This window comes from Cherax quadricarinatus, chromosome 14, assembly GCF_038502225.1.
Source record: "Cherax quadricarinatus isolate ZL_2023a chromosome 14, ASM3850222v1, whole genome shotgun sequence".
NCBI lineage: Eukaryota > Metazoa > Arthropoda > Malacostraca > Decapoda > Parastacidae > Cherax > Cherax quadricarinatus.
The window spans coordinates 25405189-25427688 of NC_091305.1; the positions used below are offsets into that span (position 1 = coordinate 25405189).

The window sequence follows — 22500 nt, forward strand, 5'->3', positions numbered from 1 at the left end:
CATTTGAAGGAAGGGCATTCAAATTTTTTTTTTTTTTTTTTTTTTTTTTTTTCACAAGGTTTGACAAGGTTAGGTTAAGGATCCCTAGCTTTATTGACAAGCTTAGAGCTGTTATCTACATCAGCTCGTTTGAAAGCATTTTTATTGTTTTGAAACATACAAGTAGGGAACAGGATGAAGTTGGAACCATCTGTGGGCCAGCATTTTCATCTGATCAACTGACTTTACCTCGTTGACACTTTTTTCACTTGAATACTTCTCAGTGTACTTATTGCATCTCTGCTTCTCATTGCTGGTATTTTGCAGAGTACTTCGCCTCTCGCTCTCCTACTTAATAATTTCCTTGTGCCGTTTTACAACAAATACTTTCAGCATAGCGTAAATTATCACATGTTTATTGCACTCCCCGAATGCAGGTGAGAAATTTTAATTTAAGATTTGATATTGGCAGTGAAGGTTCCCTGTATATTATTCTGATTCGTAACTTCGTCTGCCTTAGATATGGGTTGTTAGTGCTCAGCACTATTCTCATTTAGAGAATTTAAGTGTTTTATTAACATTATTGGCTTTGCCTCTTTTGATGGGAAGGTTCTTGTTACCTAATCTGTTATTACCCGTGTAGTTGCAATAGTAATTAGTTATTGCGAGGGCGTGTTATTACTGTCCCGGTGGCCTGGTGGCAACAGCTCTTGCTTCACACACGGAGGGCCCGGGTTCAATTCCCGGCGGGGTGGAAATATTTCGACGTGTTTCCTTACACCTGTCGTCATGTTCACCTAGTAGCAAATAGGTACCTGGGTGTTAGTCGACTGGTGTGGGTCGCATCCTGGGGGACAAGATTGAGGACCCCAGTGGAAATAAGTCAGACAGTCCTCGATGACGCACTGACTTTCTTGGGTTATCCTGGGTGGCTGACTCTCCGGGGTCAGCCACCCAGAAAATCTTGTCACTACGAAAGCAAAAGACTTGGCAGACGATGCACCATCCCCCCAATGAAAAGCAGGGGTGTCACTAGCACGTTAAGAGACCATACAATAAGTGTCAGGGGCCCGAGACTGTTCAGCTGCCTCCCAGCACACATAAGGGGGATTACCAACAGACCCCTGGCAGTCTTCAAGCTGGCACTGGACAAGCACCTAAAGTCAGTTCCGGATCAGCCGGGCTGTGGCTCGTACGTTGGTTTGCGTGCAGCCAGCAGCAACAGCCTGGTTGATCAGGCTCTGATCCACCAGGAGGCCTGGTCACAGACCGGGCCGCGGGGGCGTTGACCCCCGGAACTCTCTCCAGGTAAACTCCAGGTCTCCAGGTGGTTGTGGGGGCGGAGGGAAGGGGGACCAAGGTGGTGAGGGGGATAGCGGGTGAGTGAGCTGTGGTTATATGGAGTGGGGGGCGCCTGAATCCTGTTGTGTGTCCTTATGCTGTTGTTGTTGTTGCTTCCCAGACAAGAGGGCACACAACCTGGCCATACATAAGGGCCACATAATTAGATCACACCACAGGATTGCACAATAAAGTCACACACAACAGGGACACACAACATCACCACAAAACAGGGCCGCACATCAGGGCCACACAACAGGGCCGTACAACAGGGCCACACAACAGGGCCACACAACAGGACCACACAACAGGGCCGCACAACAGGACCACACAACAGGATCACACAACAGGACCACACAACTGGATCACACAACAGGACCACACAACAGGACCACACAACAGGGCCGCACAGCAGGGCCGCACAACAGAACAGAAGATGAGTTTGAGGGAAGAAGAGTCATGTTTCTCCTCGGTGTTCGAGTCAACAACATGCTTAAGTAAGGCAGCTTCACTAAAAAGCAAACTTAATATCTCTCATCTTCCTTATTCATATTAACCTTGCATCACCCGGATCACTTTCCATGCCAACCTTCAAGACAGGCAGAGAGGAGAGAGGGAGAGTAGGAAGAGGAAAAGGATGGAGAGTGAGAGGGATGGAGGAGAGGGAGAGGAAGGGTAAAGGATGAAGGGAGAGAGAAAGGGAAGGGAGGAGATAGGTAGAGAGCGAGGGAGCGAGAGAAAGAGAGAGAGAGAAAGAGAGAGAGAGAGAGAGGTAGAGAAAGAAAGAGAGAGAGAGAGAGAGAGAGAGAGAGAGAGAGAGAGAGACAGAGAGAGAGAGAGAGGGAGGGATCTATTGTGAGTCTCCCACTGTAACAATATATTCCTTTCGCAACTTCTTGTTAATCCCCTAAAGTCTTAGTACTCTCCCCCACACTCCTACATCCCATCTTCCCCAACCTCCATTTCCTTTCCCTCTCTTTTCCCCACTCCGACTATTTATCGGAATTAAAAAATTGTCTCTTCTTCGTCCCTTTTCTCCTTCCATCTTTTCTTTTTCGTGATCTTTTCTTCTGTTTGTGCCTCTTCCTCTTACCCGTTCATGAGGTGTGTGTAATTTTTCTGTTTGTAATTACAGTTTTGTAATTACCTGTTTCCTGTTAGAATACCCTTACCTGTTCCTGTTTTATTACTCTTTATGGGCTTTCATTTAATATATATATATATATATATATATATATATATATATATATATATATATATATATATATATATATATATATATATATATATAGGTCTTTGTGGCATTTATTATATATATATATATATATATATATATATATATATATATATATATATATATATATATATATATATATATATATATATTTTATATTATATATATATATATATATATATATTTTATATTATATATATATATATATATATATATATATATATATATATATATATATATATATATATATATATATATATATATATATATATATATATATATAATGTCATACCAAATAGGTAAAATTAGCCAATTAGCAAGAACAAAGTTAAAATGAAGTCCTTTCTAAAATTTTCTCTTATATTTTTAAAGATATATATATTTTTTCATTTATGTTAATGTAAAAATTAATAATTTTGTGCCAAAAGAACCTTAGAAAACTTACCTAACCTTATTATAACAAGCGCAATTTAATTTAGGCTAATCCAACCAAATATATTTTAGATACGTTTACAGTAATTTAATAATAAACACAATGAAATATATTTTTTCGTTAGGTTCAGAATGATTTTTGCGAAATTGTTGCATACACAAATTTTCGCTTGCCTTATTCGGCAAGAAGAGCGTTGCTATTTAAGCGAAACTAGCAAGTTTTACCTATTCGGCACGACATAAATATAATGGAGATAGATTTTCCTCTTGAAATTCATAAACATATTTTCATTTTACATTTCCAAACATCTCAGTCTTAAATCCCCATCATCAGCGCTATAATATAAAAAAAAATTATACCAAGTAGAATATATGTAATTTTCACACAAAAGACAAATACGTTCGTTTTTTAAAACAAAGTAAAAAATAAACTAAGTAAAAAATAAACTAAAGTTAACCACTAAAACTTTACTATGTTGCAATAACTAATGAAACAGTGAACTAACACAAGATATAAAAATTCATGCAACAGCAGAAATTTTTTTCTGCTTGAACAGTTGTAAGGATGTCGAGAACTGTTCTCAGTGTGTACAGGGATGCTGAGATGATTACGTCGCGTCTCTGAGGTGTTGAGGTCTGACCTGTCAAGTTTCCAGAGGTAAGAGGACTGTTGGTTAAGTCACAGTGATTAAAACCTTCACTGAATTAACACAGCCAGAGTCGCTGCACATCACAGCTGGTGAAGTTATCGTGACGAGGACAGTGAACCTCTCAGAAAAGTGCACATATCCTCAAGAAGAAAGTAATAGAAGAAAGTACTCGAAGTAGTAGTAGTAGTAGTAATAATAGTAGTAGTAACAGTAATAGTAGTAATCGTCGTCGTCATCAGTGATCTCTATTTACAATTTGAGGTCTCGATAGGAGCAATGCAGTAAGGAAAGATTTATACCTATACAAGTATTCTGAGAAGAGATGTTTGAAATATCATGAGGTACTACCTACATATCGAACATCACACCTCGAACAGACAACAGGAGGCCCTGGCTCACAAAGCGGAGGATTCACTCTGCTTGAAAGTACTGATACTATGTTGATTATGGAATGAAAGTTGAATTAAATTTGTGGAAATGAGAACTCCAGTATATTACTCACTTCTTTGATAATGTGAGTAATAATGTTACGTAAGATAGACTAACGTATTATGTATATTTAAAGACTATGATGATACAGATTGTTGTACGAAAGCTTTCTCAGCGGACTTTATAATAAATGATTTGGAAAAGCATAATGTAGAAAATAATTAAACAATTGATTAACTTCAATGCAAAGCAGATCAGAATTTGAACAAATACAAACTCTAATAATAAAGACTATATCAATATTAACATTATATAATACAGCACATTAACTAGGGTAATTTGAACCTAACTTAGTAAATGTTAGTGTTCTCTATTCAGGTTCAAACGTTCCATTGATATTCATAATGAAAGTATCCAGAAATACCAGTGTTGAATTTTCTTCAGTTTCACATGTACCTTTAATGTTAAGGTGTTTCAAGTTGAGAAATGTTACAAATCTACGTAATTGTCATAAATCTTTAAAAATAAAAATGAGAAAAGTTATCCACATACCAATAAAAGTTTTAAAGCCATGTGAACACCTGTGTAACCATATCTTTGTAATAATAAAAACAACAAAGCCTTTGCAAAATAATGGACCAAGAAGTGAACCATAGCAACCCCAGCTGTCTGCGAATACAAGTCATCATTAAATATAAAAACTTAATCTAATTTACCAATTTCCAAAATGTTGGTGAGTGACTCTTAAAAGTTTGATAAAATGGAATGAAAGTAATCTTTACTTGTTTTTGTTTCTATAATAAATTTAAGGTTATTCTTCGCATTAGATATTACTAGGATCTTATCATACATCATGGGCTGTTTATGGATTCTTTCATTCTAATTTTATTTTCATTATATTTTTCTACATTAACCTTCATCATTCATTTATTATTCTACTTGCGCACTTGATTCCCGTATTTTGAAAGATTCTTGTAATCCAAATTTTAAAATATGCATAAGATTATTGGGTCAGTTGAGTGTATATATATATATATATATATATATATATATATATATATATATATATATATGTATATATATATATATATATTCATGTTCTCCAAGAATTTTTACGCTTTTCGGTATTTTTTTTATTTTCACACCATATTTTAGTGATTTTTTTTCATTCGTTTAAGAATTACTTTCTCCAATTGAAATTATGAACCTTTTCCAAACATTCTCTATATATTTCGAAGGTGTCGTTCTAATTTTAGTGTTGGCAGTTATGGTCCAGTTCATGGTGTGCGTGTTCGTTTGTAAATACATTGTGGAATTTCATATTTATATGTCACGTACATTTTCTTCTTAAATTCAAGAGTTGAAATATCAAACATTTTTATTCATTATGTTTGGGCTCTCAAATTTTCTCTTATCTTTTATTTTGACAGTTTGAATTTAAAGTTAGGTTTCCACCAGTTTTTGATAGTACTGTTTTTTTCCTACAAATCTATTTAATTGTATATTTAGAATATTCGTTCCTGGCTTCATTTTTCTTCCTCACATAATTTTCAGAGTTTAAAAGCTTTATTGATTTCAGGTTTGTGTTTCTTTTTCGTGACTTTCAGGCAGTTGTTTCTGATCTGATTTTAATTTATTTCTGTTTCTCATTTTAGAACTGAATTATTTTGTGTCAGTGTCATATATGTTACATAAATATATTACTGTACTGTAATACTTTCTTATAGTTGTCTGAAAACTCTGTTAGATTAGCCTGCCTACCTTTGTTGTACATTGTATTATTTAGTATGTCTCTCCTTGTCTAAGTTATAATTTGCTACCAACATTATTCTAATAGTACATAAACCACTTTATCCATGCGAGTTTACATAATTCACACAGAGAAATTCTTCTTTTTTTCCAGTAAACACTGGGTGCCGTCTAGCTGGTACGTTGCCTTCTCTCACTCGAGTGTGTTGCTGCATCCACTCCATTTCTGATTTACTATCCTATACTATGGAAAAATACAAGCATACAGAACAATCACTTATTTGGCTGACGTCTTGCTCGGTGGAGGTTCTTCCCAATCATTACACCTTGAGTGAAACGTTGTCCAAATAAGGTTTACTTCCGCAGGCTTGTGTCATTCTACGTATCGGCGTCTCGCCCAACAAGTTAATTTCTCATACTATAATATTTTTTGCTTTATCTTGGTCAGCTTTGAAGTAAATATTTTAATGTATTAGTTCTTAATTCAACATGCCAAGCTCTTGTCTCTCCCCAGTATTGTTAAACGATGGGTTGTGCATCAACACGTACGAATGGTTTCCTTCATGGATGTGGCTCTTCCTTTAAAAGCTCAATATATGTTTGTCAGTGAAAGTAGGAATTCTTTCACAGATACTGTTAGTACACTACCTCGTCCTCCATAAGCCGAACCACTTATTACACCATTGCACTCGTTTTACGCCACATAATACATCACATATTTCAACTATTTCGCTATTTTACACTGTATATCACACCAACAATTACATAATATAATTCTTCTCAACAATGAATAGTTGCAATTTTTTTCTGCATTTTCCCTCTTTGTAATTGCTATAACACTTAATGTTAACATTTCCTATACAGAGGTCTCTCTAAAAGTCTTTTTGAGATTAATGCAGTATTGATTCCATTTACTCTTGAAATATGTTTGTTTATGTTTCTAGGAATATTCAGTTGTTACTTTTTCACTATGTTTCCTTCTACGATCAGTTTTAATATTTCATAAGTGGCAGAAGTTATTAGGCTCCATAGAAATTTCTCTTCATTTTTAGTTTTCCTTGTGTCTGTGTACTCACCTATTTCTACTCACCTATTTGCCTCTACACTGGTCGGTACTAGGTCACTCTCCCTGCACCATGAGCTTTATCATACCTCTTCTTAAAGCTATGAATGGATCCTGCCTCCAATACATCGCTTCCCAAACTATACCAATTCCTGACTACTCTGTGACTGAAGAAGTACGTCCTAACATCCCTGCGATTCATTTGTGTCTTCATTTCCAACTGTGTCCCCTTGTTGCTGTATCCCATCTCTGGAACATTCTGTCTCTCTCCACCTTGTCAATTCCTCTCAGTATTTTATATGTCGTTATCATGTTCCCCTATCTCTCCTGTCCTCCAATGTCGTCAGGTCGATTTCCCTTAACCTTTCCTCGTAGGACATCCCCTTAGTTCTGGGACTAGTCTTGTTGCAAATCTTTGCACTTTCTCTAGTTTCTTTACGTGCTTGGCTAGATATGGGTTCCAAATTGGTGCCGCATACTCCAATATGGGCCTAACGTACACAACGTACAGGGTCCTGGACGATTCTTGATTAAGATGGCGGAATACTGTTCTGAGGTTTGCTAGGCGTCCATATGCTGCAGCAGTTATTTGGTTGATGTGTGCCTCAGGGGTTGTGCCTTGTGTTATACTCACCCCAGGATCTTTTTCCCTGACTGAGGTTTGTAGGCTCTGGCCCCCTAGACTGTATTCCGTCTGCAGTCTTTTCCCTTCTCCAATTTTCATAACTTTGCACTTGGTGGGGTTGAACTCCAGGAGCCAATTGCTGGACGAGGCTTGCAGCCTGTCCAGATCCCATTGTAGTTCTGCCTTGTCCTCGTCCGACTGAATTCTTCTCATCAACTTCACATCTACAAACAGGGAGACTTCGGAGTCTGTTTCTTCCGTCATGTTCACGAATACCAGAAACATCACCGGTCCTAGGATTGACCCCTGTGGAACCCCACTCGTCACAGGCGCCCACTCTGACACCTCGCCTCGTACCATGACTCGCTGCTGCCTTCCTGATAGGTATTCCCTGATCCATTGTTGTGCCTTCCTTCTTATCCCTGCCTGGTCCTCCAGTTTTTGCACTAATCTCTTGTGTGGAACTGTGTCAAACGCCTTCTTGCAATTCAAGACAATGCAATCTACCCACCCCTCTCTCTCTTGTCTTACTGCTGTCACCTTATCATAGAAGTCCAGTAGGTTTGTGACACAGGATTTCCCGTCCCTGAAACCGTGTTGGCTGTTGTTGATAAGCTCATTTCTTTCTAGGTGTTACACCACTCTTCTGATAATCTTCTCCATGACTTTGCATACTATACCTGTCAGTGATACTTGTCTATAGTTTAGTGCTTCTTGTCTGTCTCCTTTTTTTTAAAAAAAGGGACTACATTTGCTCTTCTATGCCTCAGGTAATCTCCCTGTTTCGATAGATGTGTTGAATATTGTTGTGGGTACACAGAGCACCTCTGCACCCTCTCTCAGGACCCATGGAGAGGTGTTATCCAGCCCCATTGCCTTTGAGGTGTCTAGTTCACTCAGCAGCCTCTTCACTTCTTCCTCAGCTGTATGTATTGTGTCCAACACTTGGTGGCGTACCCCACCTCTCCCTCTTTCTGGAGTCCCTTCTGTCTCCTCTGTGAACACTTCCTTGGATCTCATGTTGAGCTCCTCACATACTTCTCATTTCTGGCTCTACGATTGCTTTCCTTATTCTCCTGGGTCCTTTGCCTTCTATACTTCTTCCATTCCCTAGCGCACTTGATTTTGGCCTCCCTACACCTTTGGGTGAACCATGGGCTCATCCTGGCTTTTTCATTATTTCTGTTACCCTTGGGTACACACCTCAGCTTCCTTGCATATTGTTGTCAGGTATTGCATCATCTCGGTTACTGACTTCCCTGCCAGTTCTGTCCCGCTGAACCCCATTCAGGAAGTTCTTCATTTCTGCGTAGTCCCCCTTCTTGTAGTTTGGTTTCATTCGTCCGGCTCTTCCTGCTCCCCCCTCCGCTTGCAACTTAACTGTGTATTCAAATCTTAAAACCACATGATCGCTGGCCCCAAGGGGTCTTTCACATGTGATGTCCTTAATATCTCGCTGGTTTATCCTCTCCTTTCTCTCTCTGGTAGTGTCCCTTAAGTGTTGGTACATGAGGTTTTCCAGTACCACCTCCATCATCCTAGCTGTCCACATTTCTGGGCCCCCATGTGGCTCCAAGTTCTCCTAATTTATTTCTTTGTAGTTGAAGTCCCCCATGATCAGCAGCTTTGCCCTGCTCGCATGAACCCTTCTGGCCACTTCAGCCAGCGTGTCAACCATCGCTCTATTACTCTCATCATACTCTTGCCTTGGCCTCATGCTACTCTGTGGTGGGTTATACATCACTGCAATTAACACCTTGGGACCTCCAGACTGAAGCGTTCCTACTATGTAATCCCTTGCTTCTCCGCTGTCTCCTCCCTCCATCTCATCAAAATCCCATTGGTTTTTGACCAGTGTCACTCCTCCACCCCCTCTCTTCCCTCTGTCTTTCCTCAGGATCAGATATCCTGTTGGAAAAATGGCATCTGTTATACCTGTGAGCTTGGTTTCTGTGAGAGCTATGATGTCCAGTGATGCCTCTATGACTCTTTCATGCCACTCCCACTTATTTGTTATTCCATCAGCGTTTGTGTACCATACTTTCAGTTTCCTCTCCAATACTGTGTTTTGGGGGGTCTGTGAGGGTGCAGGACCTGGCAGTGTACTGTGGGATTCTATAACTGAGTGTTGGGTGGGAGCTGTGGGTGTGGATTGTGGTTTGTGTTGGGATAGCATGATTAGTTGTGGGGGTTCTGGGGATGGTTCTGTGTGTGCTTGCTCATGTTGCTCTGCCCTGCTCCAGTTGTCCTCTGCTGATTCTGTCCTTGTCTCTCCTCCTAGCTCCTTTCGCTTTTGTGCCATGTCCTTCAGCTCTCGTTCTGTTTGTGTTCTGTCTCGGTCTCGGAACACCCTCTTGTATTCTGCAGAGTCCTTCAACCGTGGTTTCTCTTGGAGGATCTTGTTCCACACTGTTTCTGTCCTGAAAATCTGCTTGATTGGTCGTTTTCTCCCCTTCAAATACCCTTCTATTCTCTGAAAATTTACTATCTCGACATGTCCTCTTCACCTATTTCTGTGATGATGTTCTCAATCTCCTTTGTTTCTGCCTGCCGCCTTTAAGTATGAGTCCTTCCCTTCCTCTCCTGAAGCCCATGAACTGACTTCACCCTCTCCTCCTCCCAATGCCTTTCTCTCTGTGACTGTGGTTCCTGTCTGTACATGGCCATTTTCTCCCTTGTTTTTTCCAGTAGCTCTTGGTGGCATGTTCGTGCCACTGCATTTGACCTATCCCCCTCTCCACCTGCACCCAGCTGCTCTCCCCCTTAACTCCTTGGTCCTGCTTAGTAGGCTGATGTGGCCTTAGTGTAAGTTATTCCTCCTTCCTTCCCGTTGGGCCTCCCAGCTTCATATGCTGTGTCGTCTCTGGTCAATACCCCTGCAACTCGCTTCAGCCTGCTTACCCCATCTTCTAGAACCCTTATCCTGGCTCCTGCAGTTTCGACTTGAGACTCCCATTTCTTCTTCCCCTCCTCCAACCTCTTTTCCAATTTCACAGAAAGCTTTCTCCATTTTTGTAGAAAGCTGTCCTAGTTTTCTCTCCCACTCTTGTTCCATCCTTTTGCACTGCTCTTCAATCCACTCCTCCCCACCAGTGAGTGAGTGTGTGTGTGTGTGTGTGTGTGTGTGTGTGTGTGTGTGTGTGTGTGTGTGTGTGTGTGTGTGTGTGTGTGTGTGTGTGTGTGTGTGTGTGTGTGTGTGTGTGTGTGTGTGTGTGTGTGTGTGTGTATGTGTGTGTATGTGTGTGTGTGTTTTGTGTGTGTGTGTGTGTGTGTGTGTGTGTGTGTGTGTGTGTGTGTGTGTGTGTGTGTGTGTGTGTGTGTTTTGTGTGTGTGTGTGTGTGTGTGTGTGTGTGTGTGTGTGTGTGTGTGTATGTGTATGTGTGTGTGTGTGTGTGTGTGTATGTTTTCTGTGTGTATTTGTTTGTGTGTACACTTATAGAAAAATAAAATATTACAATTAATGTCCGCAGACTGACTTTGACTTTGTGGTGAGAGTTCTGAACAATATCGAGAATTTTTTTTTTTTTAATCAGTTGCCACTGCAGAAAAAGTAACAGTGGCTCATCCTATATCCAACTGCAGATTTAAAGGAACGAGCAAGACCTGAACCCACGTTGGAGCTACTGTTAGTCTGTCATGCACTGACATGTCTTAGAAGGCCAAGAGCTATAAAGTGGTAATTACGTTCTCAACTACTGGTGAGAGAATTTCTGTTTAAAAATTTGTGCAAATGTAATTGTAGTCTGGGGCGCTAACACTGAATTAAGGTTGTAGTTGTTACTGAAGCCAATATTGTCAAATGGCTTCAACAAAGAGGTTGCAGTCGTTAGACCAAATGTTCAAAGTGAGCCCTTAATTTAGACTACTAAGGAGGCCATTTTTATCTGAGAGGAAGAAAAGATGGCTTTCAAATAGAATTGTATAACAACGGAATGAATTATAAAGCAAACTGAAAAGGCTACAACCTCTGGCAATTTTAATTAGCTTTTTAAGAGACTAAATATAGAAGACAATACACCGTGAGATTAGTTCTGGATCTGTAGCTACAAATAGGAAATTACAAAGTGGTAATTACCAAAGAGAAATTCAGAGAAACATTCACGAAAGTTGATAGAAATATGCAAAGACCTGCGCATAGGATTCAAGAACCTTACATTAGAGTGTGAAGAGCTACTTGAAGGCTGGGGAGTCTGAGCAGACCATCAACAAGTAGAAAAAAACCACGCAGCAGAAAAAGAAATAACTAAGAATAATGTGCGGAAAAGCAGTGAGATCAGTCAACATATCTCTATGGGTAATAAGAAAAGGAAAGAAACCACTCTGAGACCTAACTACGATGGTTTTCATCCAGTCATTCCAGACGGAGTACCTACTAAAAAACTAATAATAAGGAAATTTAATATAACAGACAAAATTTAATATAACAGGATTATTTAAGAAACTCAAAAAGAAACTTGGTCATAAAGATTTCCAAATTTTCCAGTAGTAGTTGATGGTCATTATTTTAGAAATAGGTTTTTATCAAGAATATGATTTCAGCATCAAACGAAGGTAAAATAAAAAATGAATGGTATTTTTAATGAAGTTTTTAATTTTTTTTTCATGAATGAAATTCTTAAATAATCAAAGGTGTATTTCTAAAGGAGTGAATATGGGCTTACTATATCAAGTACTAAATTACCGCTGACGTGTTCAACACTAACACAAAGAAACAACCTATTATTTGGGACGTTTTGAATAGAAGTTTTTCTCGGGCAAACACGTAGGTGAGTTGTTTCGCAGTCCTTATTGGTAGAAGGAAATGTGTGATATCGCGACCTCCAGTCTAGTATGACAACTTGTTGAGACTTCGAGTATGCTGTATGATTTCCCTCCATCTGGAGCGCTGTAGAAAAGAGGGAGGGGTCATGACCCCCTTGCTTAGAGGTAATTTCTCCATATAAATAAATAAATTATATATATATATATATATATATATATATATATATATATATATATATATATATATATATATACATTGTCTCAACGTCCACAGCAGGACTCGAACCTGCTAACTCTATATCAGAGTCCACAGTACTTTACCACGAGACTAGACCTGCGATAAGTATGGGCGCTTAGCCGAAGCTGAAGTTGAAGAGGTACGGGGTAGATTTAAGAATGTAATGTTAGAGTATTAAGCAGGAGTGTGTGGTTACAGGAAAGTGGGTGCAGGAGGGAAGAAAAGGGACTGGTGGAACGATGAGGTAAAGAGTTAGAAAAAGTTACCATATGAGAGATTTTTATAATGAAGTGATGCAAGGAGAGAGGAGTATATGGTGAGACAGAGAGAGGTTAAGAGAATGGTGAAGTGTAAAAGGAGAGCAAATGAAGGAGTGGGTGAGATGCAGTCAACAAATATTGCAGAGAATACGAAAAGGTTTTGGGGTGAGATTAATTAGTTGGGAAAGCATAGGGAACGAATGGATATGACAGTTTCAAATAGGAAAGGAGAGTCATTAGATGGGGAGTTGGATGTATCGGGAAGATTAAAGTAATTTTGAGAAAATGTTAAATGTTGATGAAGATAGGGAATTTGTACTTCATGTATTGGGCCGGGAGGTATAAATAACATCTTGTACGAGTGAGGAAAAGCTAATTTGTGAGTGTGAGAGAGGTCTGTGAGACAGAGGGTAAAATGAAAGGGGTAAAGAAGTTGGTATTGATGGGATAAAGGCAGAAATCTTAAAGCAGGTAGGGAGTTTTTGGAATGGTTGGTGCTTTTATTTAATAAATGTGTGGAAGAGGAGAAGGTACCTAGAAATTGGTAGAGAGCATGTAAAGTTTCTGTGTATAAAAGCAAACAGATATAGTCGTTATTGAAAGAATTAAGAGTAAGATAGAGAGCAGGATCGTAGATGAACAGGGAGGCTTTAGGAAGGGTAGGGGGTGTGTAGACCTAATGTTTACAGTGAAGCATATAAATGAACAGTACTTAGATAAGGGTAAAGAGGTTTGCGTTGCATTAATGAATGTGGAAAAGGCATATGATAGGGTGGATAGGGGAGTAATGTATCAGATGTGGCAAATGTATGGAATAGCCACGTGGTAGGTTACTGAGAGCAGTGAAGAGTTTTTCCGAGGCTAATTAGGCTCAGGTTAGATCATGTAGAGGAAAGGGAGATTTTTTCCCAGTAACAGAAGGCTTTAGACAGGGATGCATGATGTCACTGTGGTTGTTCTATATATTTTTAGATGGGGTTGAAAAAGAAGTGAATGCTTGGGTGTTGGTATGAGATGTGGGATTAAAAAGAGAGAGGAACTAACACAAAGTGGGAGATGTCACAGATGTTTTTTGCTGAAGACACTGTGCTCCTGGAAGATTCTGAAGAAAAGTTGGAGAGGTTGGTGGACGAGTTTGGTAGGGTATGTAAAAGAAGGAAATTAAAAGTGAACATAGGAAACAACAAGATAATGAGGAAAACAAAACAATTAGTGAAAAGTGGGTTTATGAAAAATGAGGTAAATCATAGAATTAATGAGAGAAAAAAAGGTGATTGGAGTACTGAGGAATCTGTTGAGACAAAGAAAGTTATGCATGGTAGCAAAGAGGGGAATGTATGAGAGTATAGTGATACCAACGCTCTCTTATGGGTATAAAGCATAGGTGGTGAATGTTGCAACAAGAAGGCTGGAGGCAGTGGAGATATCTTGCCAGAGGGCAATGTGTGGTGTGTATAAAATGCAGAGAATCCGTAACTTGGAGATTAGAAGGAGGTGCGGGGTTTCTAAAAGTATTACACAGAAGAGAGAGGAGGGGTTGTCTAGGTGGTTCGGACATTTAGAGAGGATGGAACAAAATAGTATGACTTGGAGGGCATTTAAATATCTAGTGGAAGGAGAGGGTAAAGGAGGTTTTATGTGCGAGGGGCTTGAACTTCCAGCAAGCGTGCTTGAGTGTGTTAGGAGCGATTGGAGACGAATGGTTTTTATGACTTGGCGTACTCTTCGACTGTGACACAAGCAACATTTATGAAGAGATTCAGGAAAACCAGGTAGCCAGACTTTAGTCCTGGAGGTGGGAAGTATAGTGCCTGCACCCTGAAGGACGAGTGTTAATGTGTTGCAGTTTTTTAATGGTAGTGTAGGCGCATCCCTGGCAAGAAGGTGATGGAGTGAATGATTATGAAAGTGTTTCTTCTTTTTCTGGCCACCCAGCCTTGTGGGAAACGACCGATGTGTTTATATATATATATATATATATATATATATATATATATATATATATATATATATATATATATATATATATATATATATGCAAAACAACCACTCTGAAAGAATAGAGAAATTCCAAGCGCTTTCGTGACTACTCACATTATCAAGGAACTATGAAAGTAAAGCATCCAAGGAAGCTATATAAGGGGTCTGGCCAGCACCTCACTATCAGATCCCACAACGGTTAAACACCTGACGCGCGCCGACCCAACTTGGATAGGTCCTTTGCACAACTCACCCCACAAACTATTCTTCCCAAGAAAATTTAAAAATTATTTGTCCAGTGTATTATTAAATTCTTCCCAAATTCTATTAATTATAAATGGATCTAATTTATATTAACCAAAGGAAATATTCATATTATTGTCAAAACTGCTTTTTATGAAACAAGATTCAATTATATTCCTGTTGACCATGGACCAAGGATTCGCTTAATACAACTTTCTCAACTTCTTGAAAATCAATTGGATGGTTAAAATCTCTTACATGAATAAATAGAGCATTGGAATCTTGTCCAGTTCCAATGCTATATTTATGTTGTTTTAATCTTAGTTCGAGATTTTTACCAGTTTGACCGTAATAAACTTTATCGCAAATTTTACAAGGAATCTTATAGACACATCCATCAGCATTTTGGGGGGAATTCTTTATCAAAAGTTTTTTTACTGTATCAAGATTTTTGAATACAACTTTAATATTAAAAGTCTTAAGAAGAGAAGGCATATCAACCAAGTTTTCATGGTAAGGGAGAACCAACATATTTTTAGTTGAATAAGGCTGGTTGTCCCTTTTTGGATTGTAAAAAGTATTTCTAGCAACTTTAAAAGACTTATCAATTACATTTCTTGGGTATTTTAAATCATTACCTATTTCATAAATTTTGGATATTTCCTCATCTATGAACTCAGGACTACAAATTCGTAAAGCTCTCAAAAACATTGATGAGAAAACAGACAGTTTGACTATCTTGATGCGAGGAATACTAGTGGACATAGGAACAGTTATTTGTAGGTTTTCTGTAAATTTTAAATTTGAATTCATTATTACCCTTAATAATTAAAACATCTAGAAAAGGCAATGAGTTATTTTCTTCAAACTCAACAGTAAAATTTATAGAATGGGCTAAGCTATTTAATTTTCCTAGGAAATGGTGTATATCTACATTTTTGGGCATAAGACACAAAATATCATCAACATATCTGAACCATTTAGCTCTATTAGGGAGGATTGCTGGTGTCTTTTTTCTGTCTCATAAACATGCAAGATTTCAGGTACATCTTGCTACTTCTACTTACACTTAGGTCACACTACACATAAATGTACAAGCATATATATACACACCCCTCTGGGTTTTCTTCTATTTTCTTTCTAGTTCTTGTTCTTGTTTATTTCCTCTTATCTCCATGGGGAAGTGGAACAGAATTCTTCCTCCGTAAGCCATGTGTGTTGTAAGAGGCGACTAAAATGCCGGGAACAAGGGGCTAGTAACCCCTTCTCCTGTATACATTATTAAATTTAAAAAGAGAAACTTTCGTTTTTCTTTTTGAGCCACCCTGCCTTGGTGGAATACGGCCGGTTTGTTGAAAATATACATACAGGGCAGGGTGACCCAAAAAGAAAGAAAACCCCCAAAAAGAAAATACTTTCATCATTCAACACTTTCACCTCACTCACACATAATCACTGTTTTTGCAGAGGTGCCCAGAATACAACAGTTTAAAAGTATATAAGTATAAAAATACACAATATATCCCTCCAAACTGCCAATATCCCAAACCTCTCCTTTAGAGTGCAGGCATTGTACTTCCCATTTCCAGGACTCAAGTCAGGCTATATAAAATAACCGGTTTCCCTGAATCCCTTCACTAAATATTACCCTGCTCATATATATATATATATATATATATATATATATATATATATATATATATATATATATATATGTGTGTGTGTGTGTGTGTGTGTGTGTGTGTATAAATATACATCAATAACAACACTGCACTAGCCAAGGATTCGAACCCATGTTGTACTGGCCTGCCTCATGGTAAGCTAGAACCACATGACGCTTTAAACCACAGGACCACCCAACCCTACAAGAATGGCGCAGCCAGCAATGCTAGCTGTTGGGCCGCCATCCGAGGGCATATGGAGGTGTGGGAGCTTCTAAGCTAATTTCATTCTCATCCCTGTTTGGTGTACCAGCCTCACGAGCAGCATTTACATATTATTGTAACCACGAACGAGTGGTATTGATCAATAACAACACGGCGCTAGCCAAGGATTCGAACCCATGTTGTACTGGCTTGCCTCTTGGTAAGCGAAATCCACATGACGCTTTAAACCACAGGACCACCCAACCCTACAAGAATGATGGACTGAACACATCGATTCCAGGCTGAAGGACTGATTACCTCAAACTCCTCCTCTCCTTACCCTTTTCTACTTTGTATTGGACTGATGAAGCCACTGTGTGGCTAAACGTTTCTTCAGTACAGATTCCCATATGTTGCAGGAGTGAGTGAAGGAGAGAGAGAGAGAGAGAGAGAGAGAGAGAGAGAGAGAGAGAGAGAGAGAGAGAGAGAGAGAGAGAAGGGTACAGGAAGTGCCCCTAGGCATACCAGTGCCCATAGCCAGAAGGATGAATATTATAGCATTAGAAAAATCCCACAAGCATTGATATTGTAATAGCCTAAACGAAATTAACGTGGCAATAATAAAAACCACGGTCATATTCTGCTATGTTATCATTAACTTTACATACATAAATATATTGTCAGTGATAAAGAAGTCACTGGCAATTTTTGGGTAACTACCCACGGGAATGTGTGTCCATTTAAAGTGGACAAGAAAATGGTAACATTTAAAGGGGAGACTTCAAAAAGTTGTGTAAATTAAATGGGGCTCATTAAAATATACTTATTTAAAGAGGGAGGCTTCTGCAGTAACAAGGATGAAGGGCACAGTTATTCAACCCACATATTTCTGAGGCAAACTCTGGTTCAACCTTCAGAAACTGCAGGAAAATTAGTCCCTATTTCCTCGGTGTGGCACTACATTAAAGACAATCTAATGCATTCGTGTAAGATCCTAATTTTAGACTGTGTACTATTGCCTCAACTAAAAACGCATCTAATTTGAACAACCCGTCACTGATATTGTATAATGAATCGTGCAGTGGCGGCTCGTGTATAGGCACTGTGGAACTGCAGCACCCGATATTTTCACTCGATATTATCGATAACATTCAATATGAGTCTTTTTTTTTGTTTTTTAATTCTTTCTTTATACTTGTACATTATATAATCCTTAAGCTTAATATTAGTCAGTAGCCATCCCCTAGTATATGAAAAAACTACAAAAATCCTTTTACGGAACTGTGCGCTTCACAGTTCCAGCGACTCAGTGCTTGGCTGTTGTGTGCATGTGCACATGTCTGAGAAAAGACGCTGCACGCTAGGTAGAAAGAGCACTGTTGCTGACGCAGTGCCGTCCCTGTTGTGCAGTGTAAGATAGTGTTTCTTTTTGACTCAGCGACGTGTGTTGTGCTTAAAAACCATAGACCATAGTCTTGATTGTGATAAAGTGTAGGATTAGATCATTATCATGCTTTCAGCTATTTTAATTCATAGTTTTTTTCGGTTCCTTTATTTTACACAATATTAAAACAATGACTAAAATTTTTCTGAAGCAGCACCTCCACTAATTTTAGCTACGAGCCACCACTGAATGATTGCCTATCATGCTTAATAATTGCCGATTCTACAATATTCCTTTCAAGCCAAGAAGAACAAGGGAATGTGGCTCTTGCTTCCTACCAGTTTGCCGGGTTCTTACAAGCTCTAATATGGTTGAAAATCGCTTTCAACTACTGTGTTATATGTATCGAATAACAGGGTTAGGAAATTCTCATTACTAATGGTTTTCCCGTTTGTCCCAAATAGGAGAGACTGCAACTATTGCAACCAACTCTGTAGACACCACCAGCACGTTGTTGCGGTGAATTCTTTATCAGAATGCTTCTAACAGTCCTTGAATTTTTAAATACTACTTGTATATTAAATCATCTAAGAGCCCAGAATGTCCTAGTCCTCCCATACAACGAGAATTTATCTATCCTGTCGAATGCTCTTAGAAGATTTAATATACAAGTAATATTTAAAAATTCATGGACTGTTAGAAGCATTCTGGTAAAAGAATTCACCCCAACAACGTGCAATAAAGTAGGTGAAGCATTTAAAGAGGGTGTGGTAGGTAAGTTTGGGGTGCCAGGTGCAAATGATAATGGGGCCCGTCAATTGAACTTTGTATAGAAATGGGTTTGGTTATAGGTAATATATATTTAAAAAAAGAGGATAAAAATGTATACAAGATATGATGCAGGGCATAATGACAGTTTGTTGGACTACGTATTGGTAGATAAAAGACTGTTAGGTAGACTTCAAGATGTATATAGAGGGGTATATAGAGGGGTCACAGATACATCACTTTTTAGTTGTAGCTACAATGAAAGTAAAAGGCAGATGAGATACAAGGGAAATGGAAGCAGCAGGTAAGAGAGAGATGAAGGTTTATAAGCTAAAGGAGGAAGCAGTTAGGGTAAGATATAAACAACTATTGGAGGATAGATGGGCTAGTGAGAATATAAGCAGTAGGTTTGTAGATGAATGGTTCAAAGAACCGACAAGCAGTAGGGTTGAAGATGTATGGAGTAGGTTTAAGAATGTAGTGTTAGAGTGTTCAGCAGAGGTATGTGGTTACAGAAAAGTGGGTGCGGGAGGGATGAAGAGCGATTGGTGGAATGATGATGTAAAGTGTGTAGTAAGAGAGAAAAAGCATATGAGAGGTTTTTACAAAGTAGAAGTGATGCAAGGAGGGAGGAGTATATGGACAAAAAAAGAGAGGTTAAGAGAGTGGTGAAGCAATGTAAAAAGAGAGCAAATGAGAGAGTGGGTGAGATGTTATCAACAAATTTTGTTGAAAATAAGAAAAAGTTTTGGAGTGAGATTAATAAGTTGAGGAAGCCTAGGGAGCAAATGGATTTGACAGTTAAAAATAGGAGAGTAGAGTTATTAAATGGAGAGTTAGAAGTAATTGGAAGAGGGAGGAAATATTTTGAGGAACTGTTAAATATTGATGAAGATAGGGAAGCTGTAATTTCGTGTATAGGGCAAGGAGGAATAACATCTTGTAGGAGTGAGGAGGAGCGAGTTGTGAGTGTGGGGGAAGTTCGTGAGGCAATGGGTAGAACGAAAAGGGGTAAAGCAGTTTGGATTGATGAGATAAAGATATAAATGTTAAAAGCAGGTTGGGATATAGTTTTGGAGTGGTTGGTGCTTTTATTTAATAAACAAATGGAAGAGGGTAAGGTACCTAGGGATTGGCAGAGAACATGCATAATTCCTTTGCATGAAGGTAAAGGGGACAAAAAGAGAATACAAAAATAATAGGGGAATAAATCTGTTGAGTATGCCTGGTAAAGTGTATGGGAGAGTTATTATTGAAAGAATGAAGAGTAAGACGGAGAGTAAGATAGCAGATGAACAACGAGACTTTAGGAAGGGTAGAGGGTGTGTAGACCAAGTTTTAGCAGTGAAACATATAGGTGAACAGTATCTAGATAAGGGTAAAGAGGTTTTAGCGGCATTTATGGATTTGGAAAAGGCATATGACAGGGTGGATAGGGGGGCAATGTGGCAGATGTTGCAAATGTATGGAATATGAGCTGGGTTATTGAAAGGAGTGAAAATTTTTTACGAGAGTAGTAAGGCTCAGTTTATAGTATGTAGGAGAGAGGGAGATTATTTCTCAGTAAAAGTAGGCCTTAGACAAGGATGTGTGATTTCACCATGGTTGTTCAATATATTTATAGATGGAGTTGTAAGAGAAGTGAATACTCGGGTGATGGTAAAAGGTTTGGCGTTACAACTTAAAGAATCTAACACAAAGTGGAAGTTGTCGCATTTGCTCTTTTCTGATAACACTGTGCTTTAGGGAGATTCTGAAGAGAAGTTGCAGCGGTTGGTGGATGGGTTTGGTAGGGTATGTAAAAGGAGAAAATTGAAAGTGAATATAGGAAAGAGTAAGTTGACGATAAAAAAAATAAGTGATGAAAGATTGGAGATCAAGTTGGAGGGAGAGAGTATAGAGGAGGTGAATGTATTCAGATATTTAAGAGTGGACGTGTCAGCAGATGGGTCTTTGAAGGATGAGGTGAATCATAGACCTGATGAGGAGAAAAAAGTGAGTGGTGCATTAATGAGTCTGTGGAGACAAAAAGAACTTTGTCCTTGGAAGCAAAGAGGGAAATGTATGAGAGTATAGTTATACCAACGCTCATATATGGGTGTGAAACAAGGGTGGTGAATGCTGCAACCAGGAGAAGGCTAAAGGCAGTGGATATGTCGTGTATGAGGGCAATGTGTGGTGTGAATATAATGCAGAGAATTCGTAGTTTGGAAAATAGGAAGAGGTGCAGGATTACGAAAACTATTATCCAGAGGACTGAGGAGGGGTTGTTCAGGTGGTTCGGACATGTAGAGAGGATGGACCAAAATAGAATGACTTCGAGAGTGTATAAATCTGTAGTGGAGGGAAGGCGGGATAGAGGTCGGCCTAGGAAAGGTTGGAGGGAGGGGGTAAAGAAGGTTTTATGTGCGAGGGGCTTGGACATCCAACAAGCATGTGTGAGCGTGTTAGGTAAGAGCGAATGGAGACAAATGGTTTTTCGGACTTGATGTGCTGTTGGAGTGTGAGCAGGGTAATGTTTATAAAGGGATTCAGGGAAACCGGCAGACCGGACTTGAGTCCTGGATATGGGATGTACAGTGCCTGCACTCTAAAGGAGGGATGTTAATGTTGCAGTTTTATAACTGTAGTGTAAGTGCGCTTCTGGCAAGACAGTGATTGAGTGAATGATGGTGAAAGTTTTTCCTTTTCGGGCCACCCTACCTTGGTGGGAAACGGTCCATGTGTTTATATATATATATATATATATATATATATATATATATATATATATATATATTTCAACAAGTCGGTCGTCTCCCACCGAGGCAGGGTGACCCAAAAAAAGAAAGAAAATCCCCAAAAAGAAAATATTTTCATCATCATTCAACACTTTCACCACACTCACACATTATCACTGCTTTTGCAGAGGTGCTCAGAATACAACAGTTTAGAAGCATATACGTATAAAGATACACAACATATCCCTCCAAACTGCCAATATCCCAAACCCCTCCTTTAAAGTGCAGGCATTGTACTTCCCATTTCCAGGACTCAAGTCCGACTATATGAAAATAACCGGTTTCCCTGAATCCCTGCACTAAATATTACCCTGCTCACACTCCAACAGATCGTCAGGTCCCAAGTATCATTCGTCTCCATTCACTCCTATCTAACACGCTCATGCACTCTTGCTGGAAGTCGAAGCCCCTCGCCCACAAAACCTCCTTTACCCCCTCTTTCCAACCCTTTCGAGGACGACCCCCTCTTTCCTTCCCCTATAGATTTATATGCTTTCCATGTCATTCTACTTTGATCCATTCTCTCTAAATGACCAAACCACCTCAACAACCCCTCTTCTGCCCTCTGACTAATGCTTTTATTAACTCCACACCTTCTCCTAATTTCCACACTCCGAATTTTCTGCATAATATTTACACCACACATTGCCCTTAGACAGGACATCTCCACTGCCTCCAACCGTCTCCTCGCTGCTGCATTTACCACCCAACCTTCACAC

The 22500-nt window shown here is 39.1% G+C and overlaps 1 protein-coding gene across 6 annotated transcripts in view; it reads left to right on the forward strand.

The window, feature by feature from the left end:
- Window positions 1-22500, forward strand: part of Ten-a (tenascin accessory) — a 1550399-nt gene that overhangs the window by 997974 nt on the left and 529925 nt on the right. For 5 of the 6 annotated variants that reach the window (XM_070084924.1, XM_070084928.1, XM_070084925.1 and 2 more), the window contains one exon: window positions 5969-5992. The exons of the other annotated variant lie outside the window; for it this stretch is intronic. In XM_070084924.1, coding sequence (XP_069941025.1) covers window positions 5969-5992 — 24 coding nt within the window. The remainder of the gene's footprint in view (window positions 1-5968; window positions 5993-22500) is intronic. 6 annotated transcript variants of the gene reach the window in all.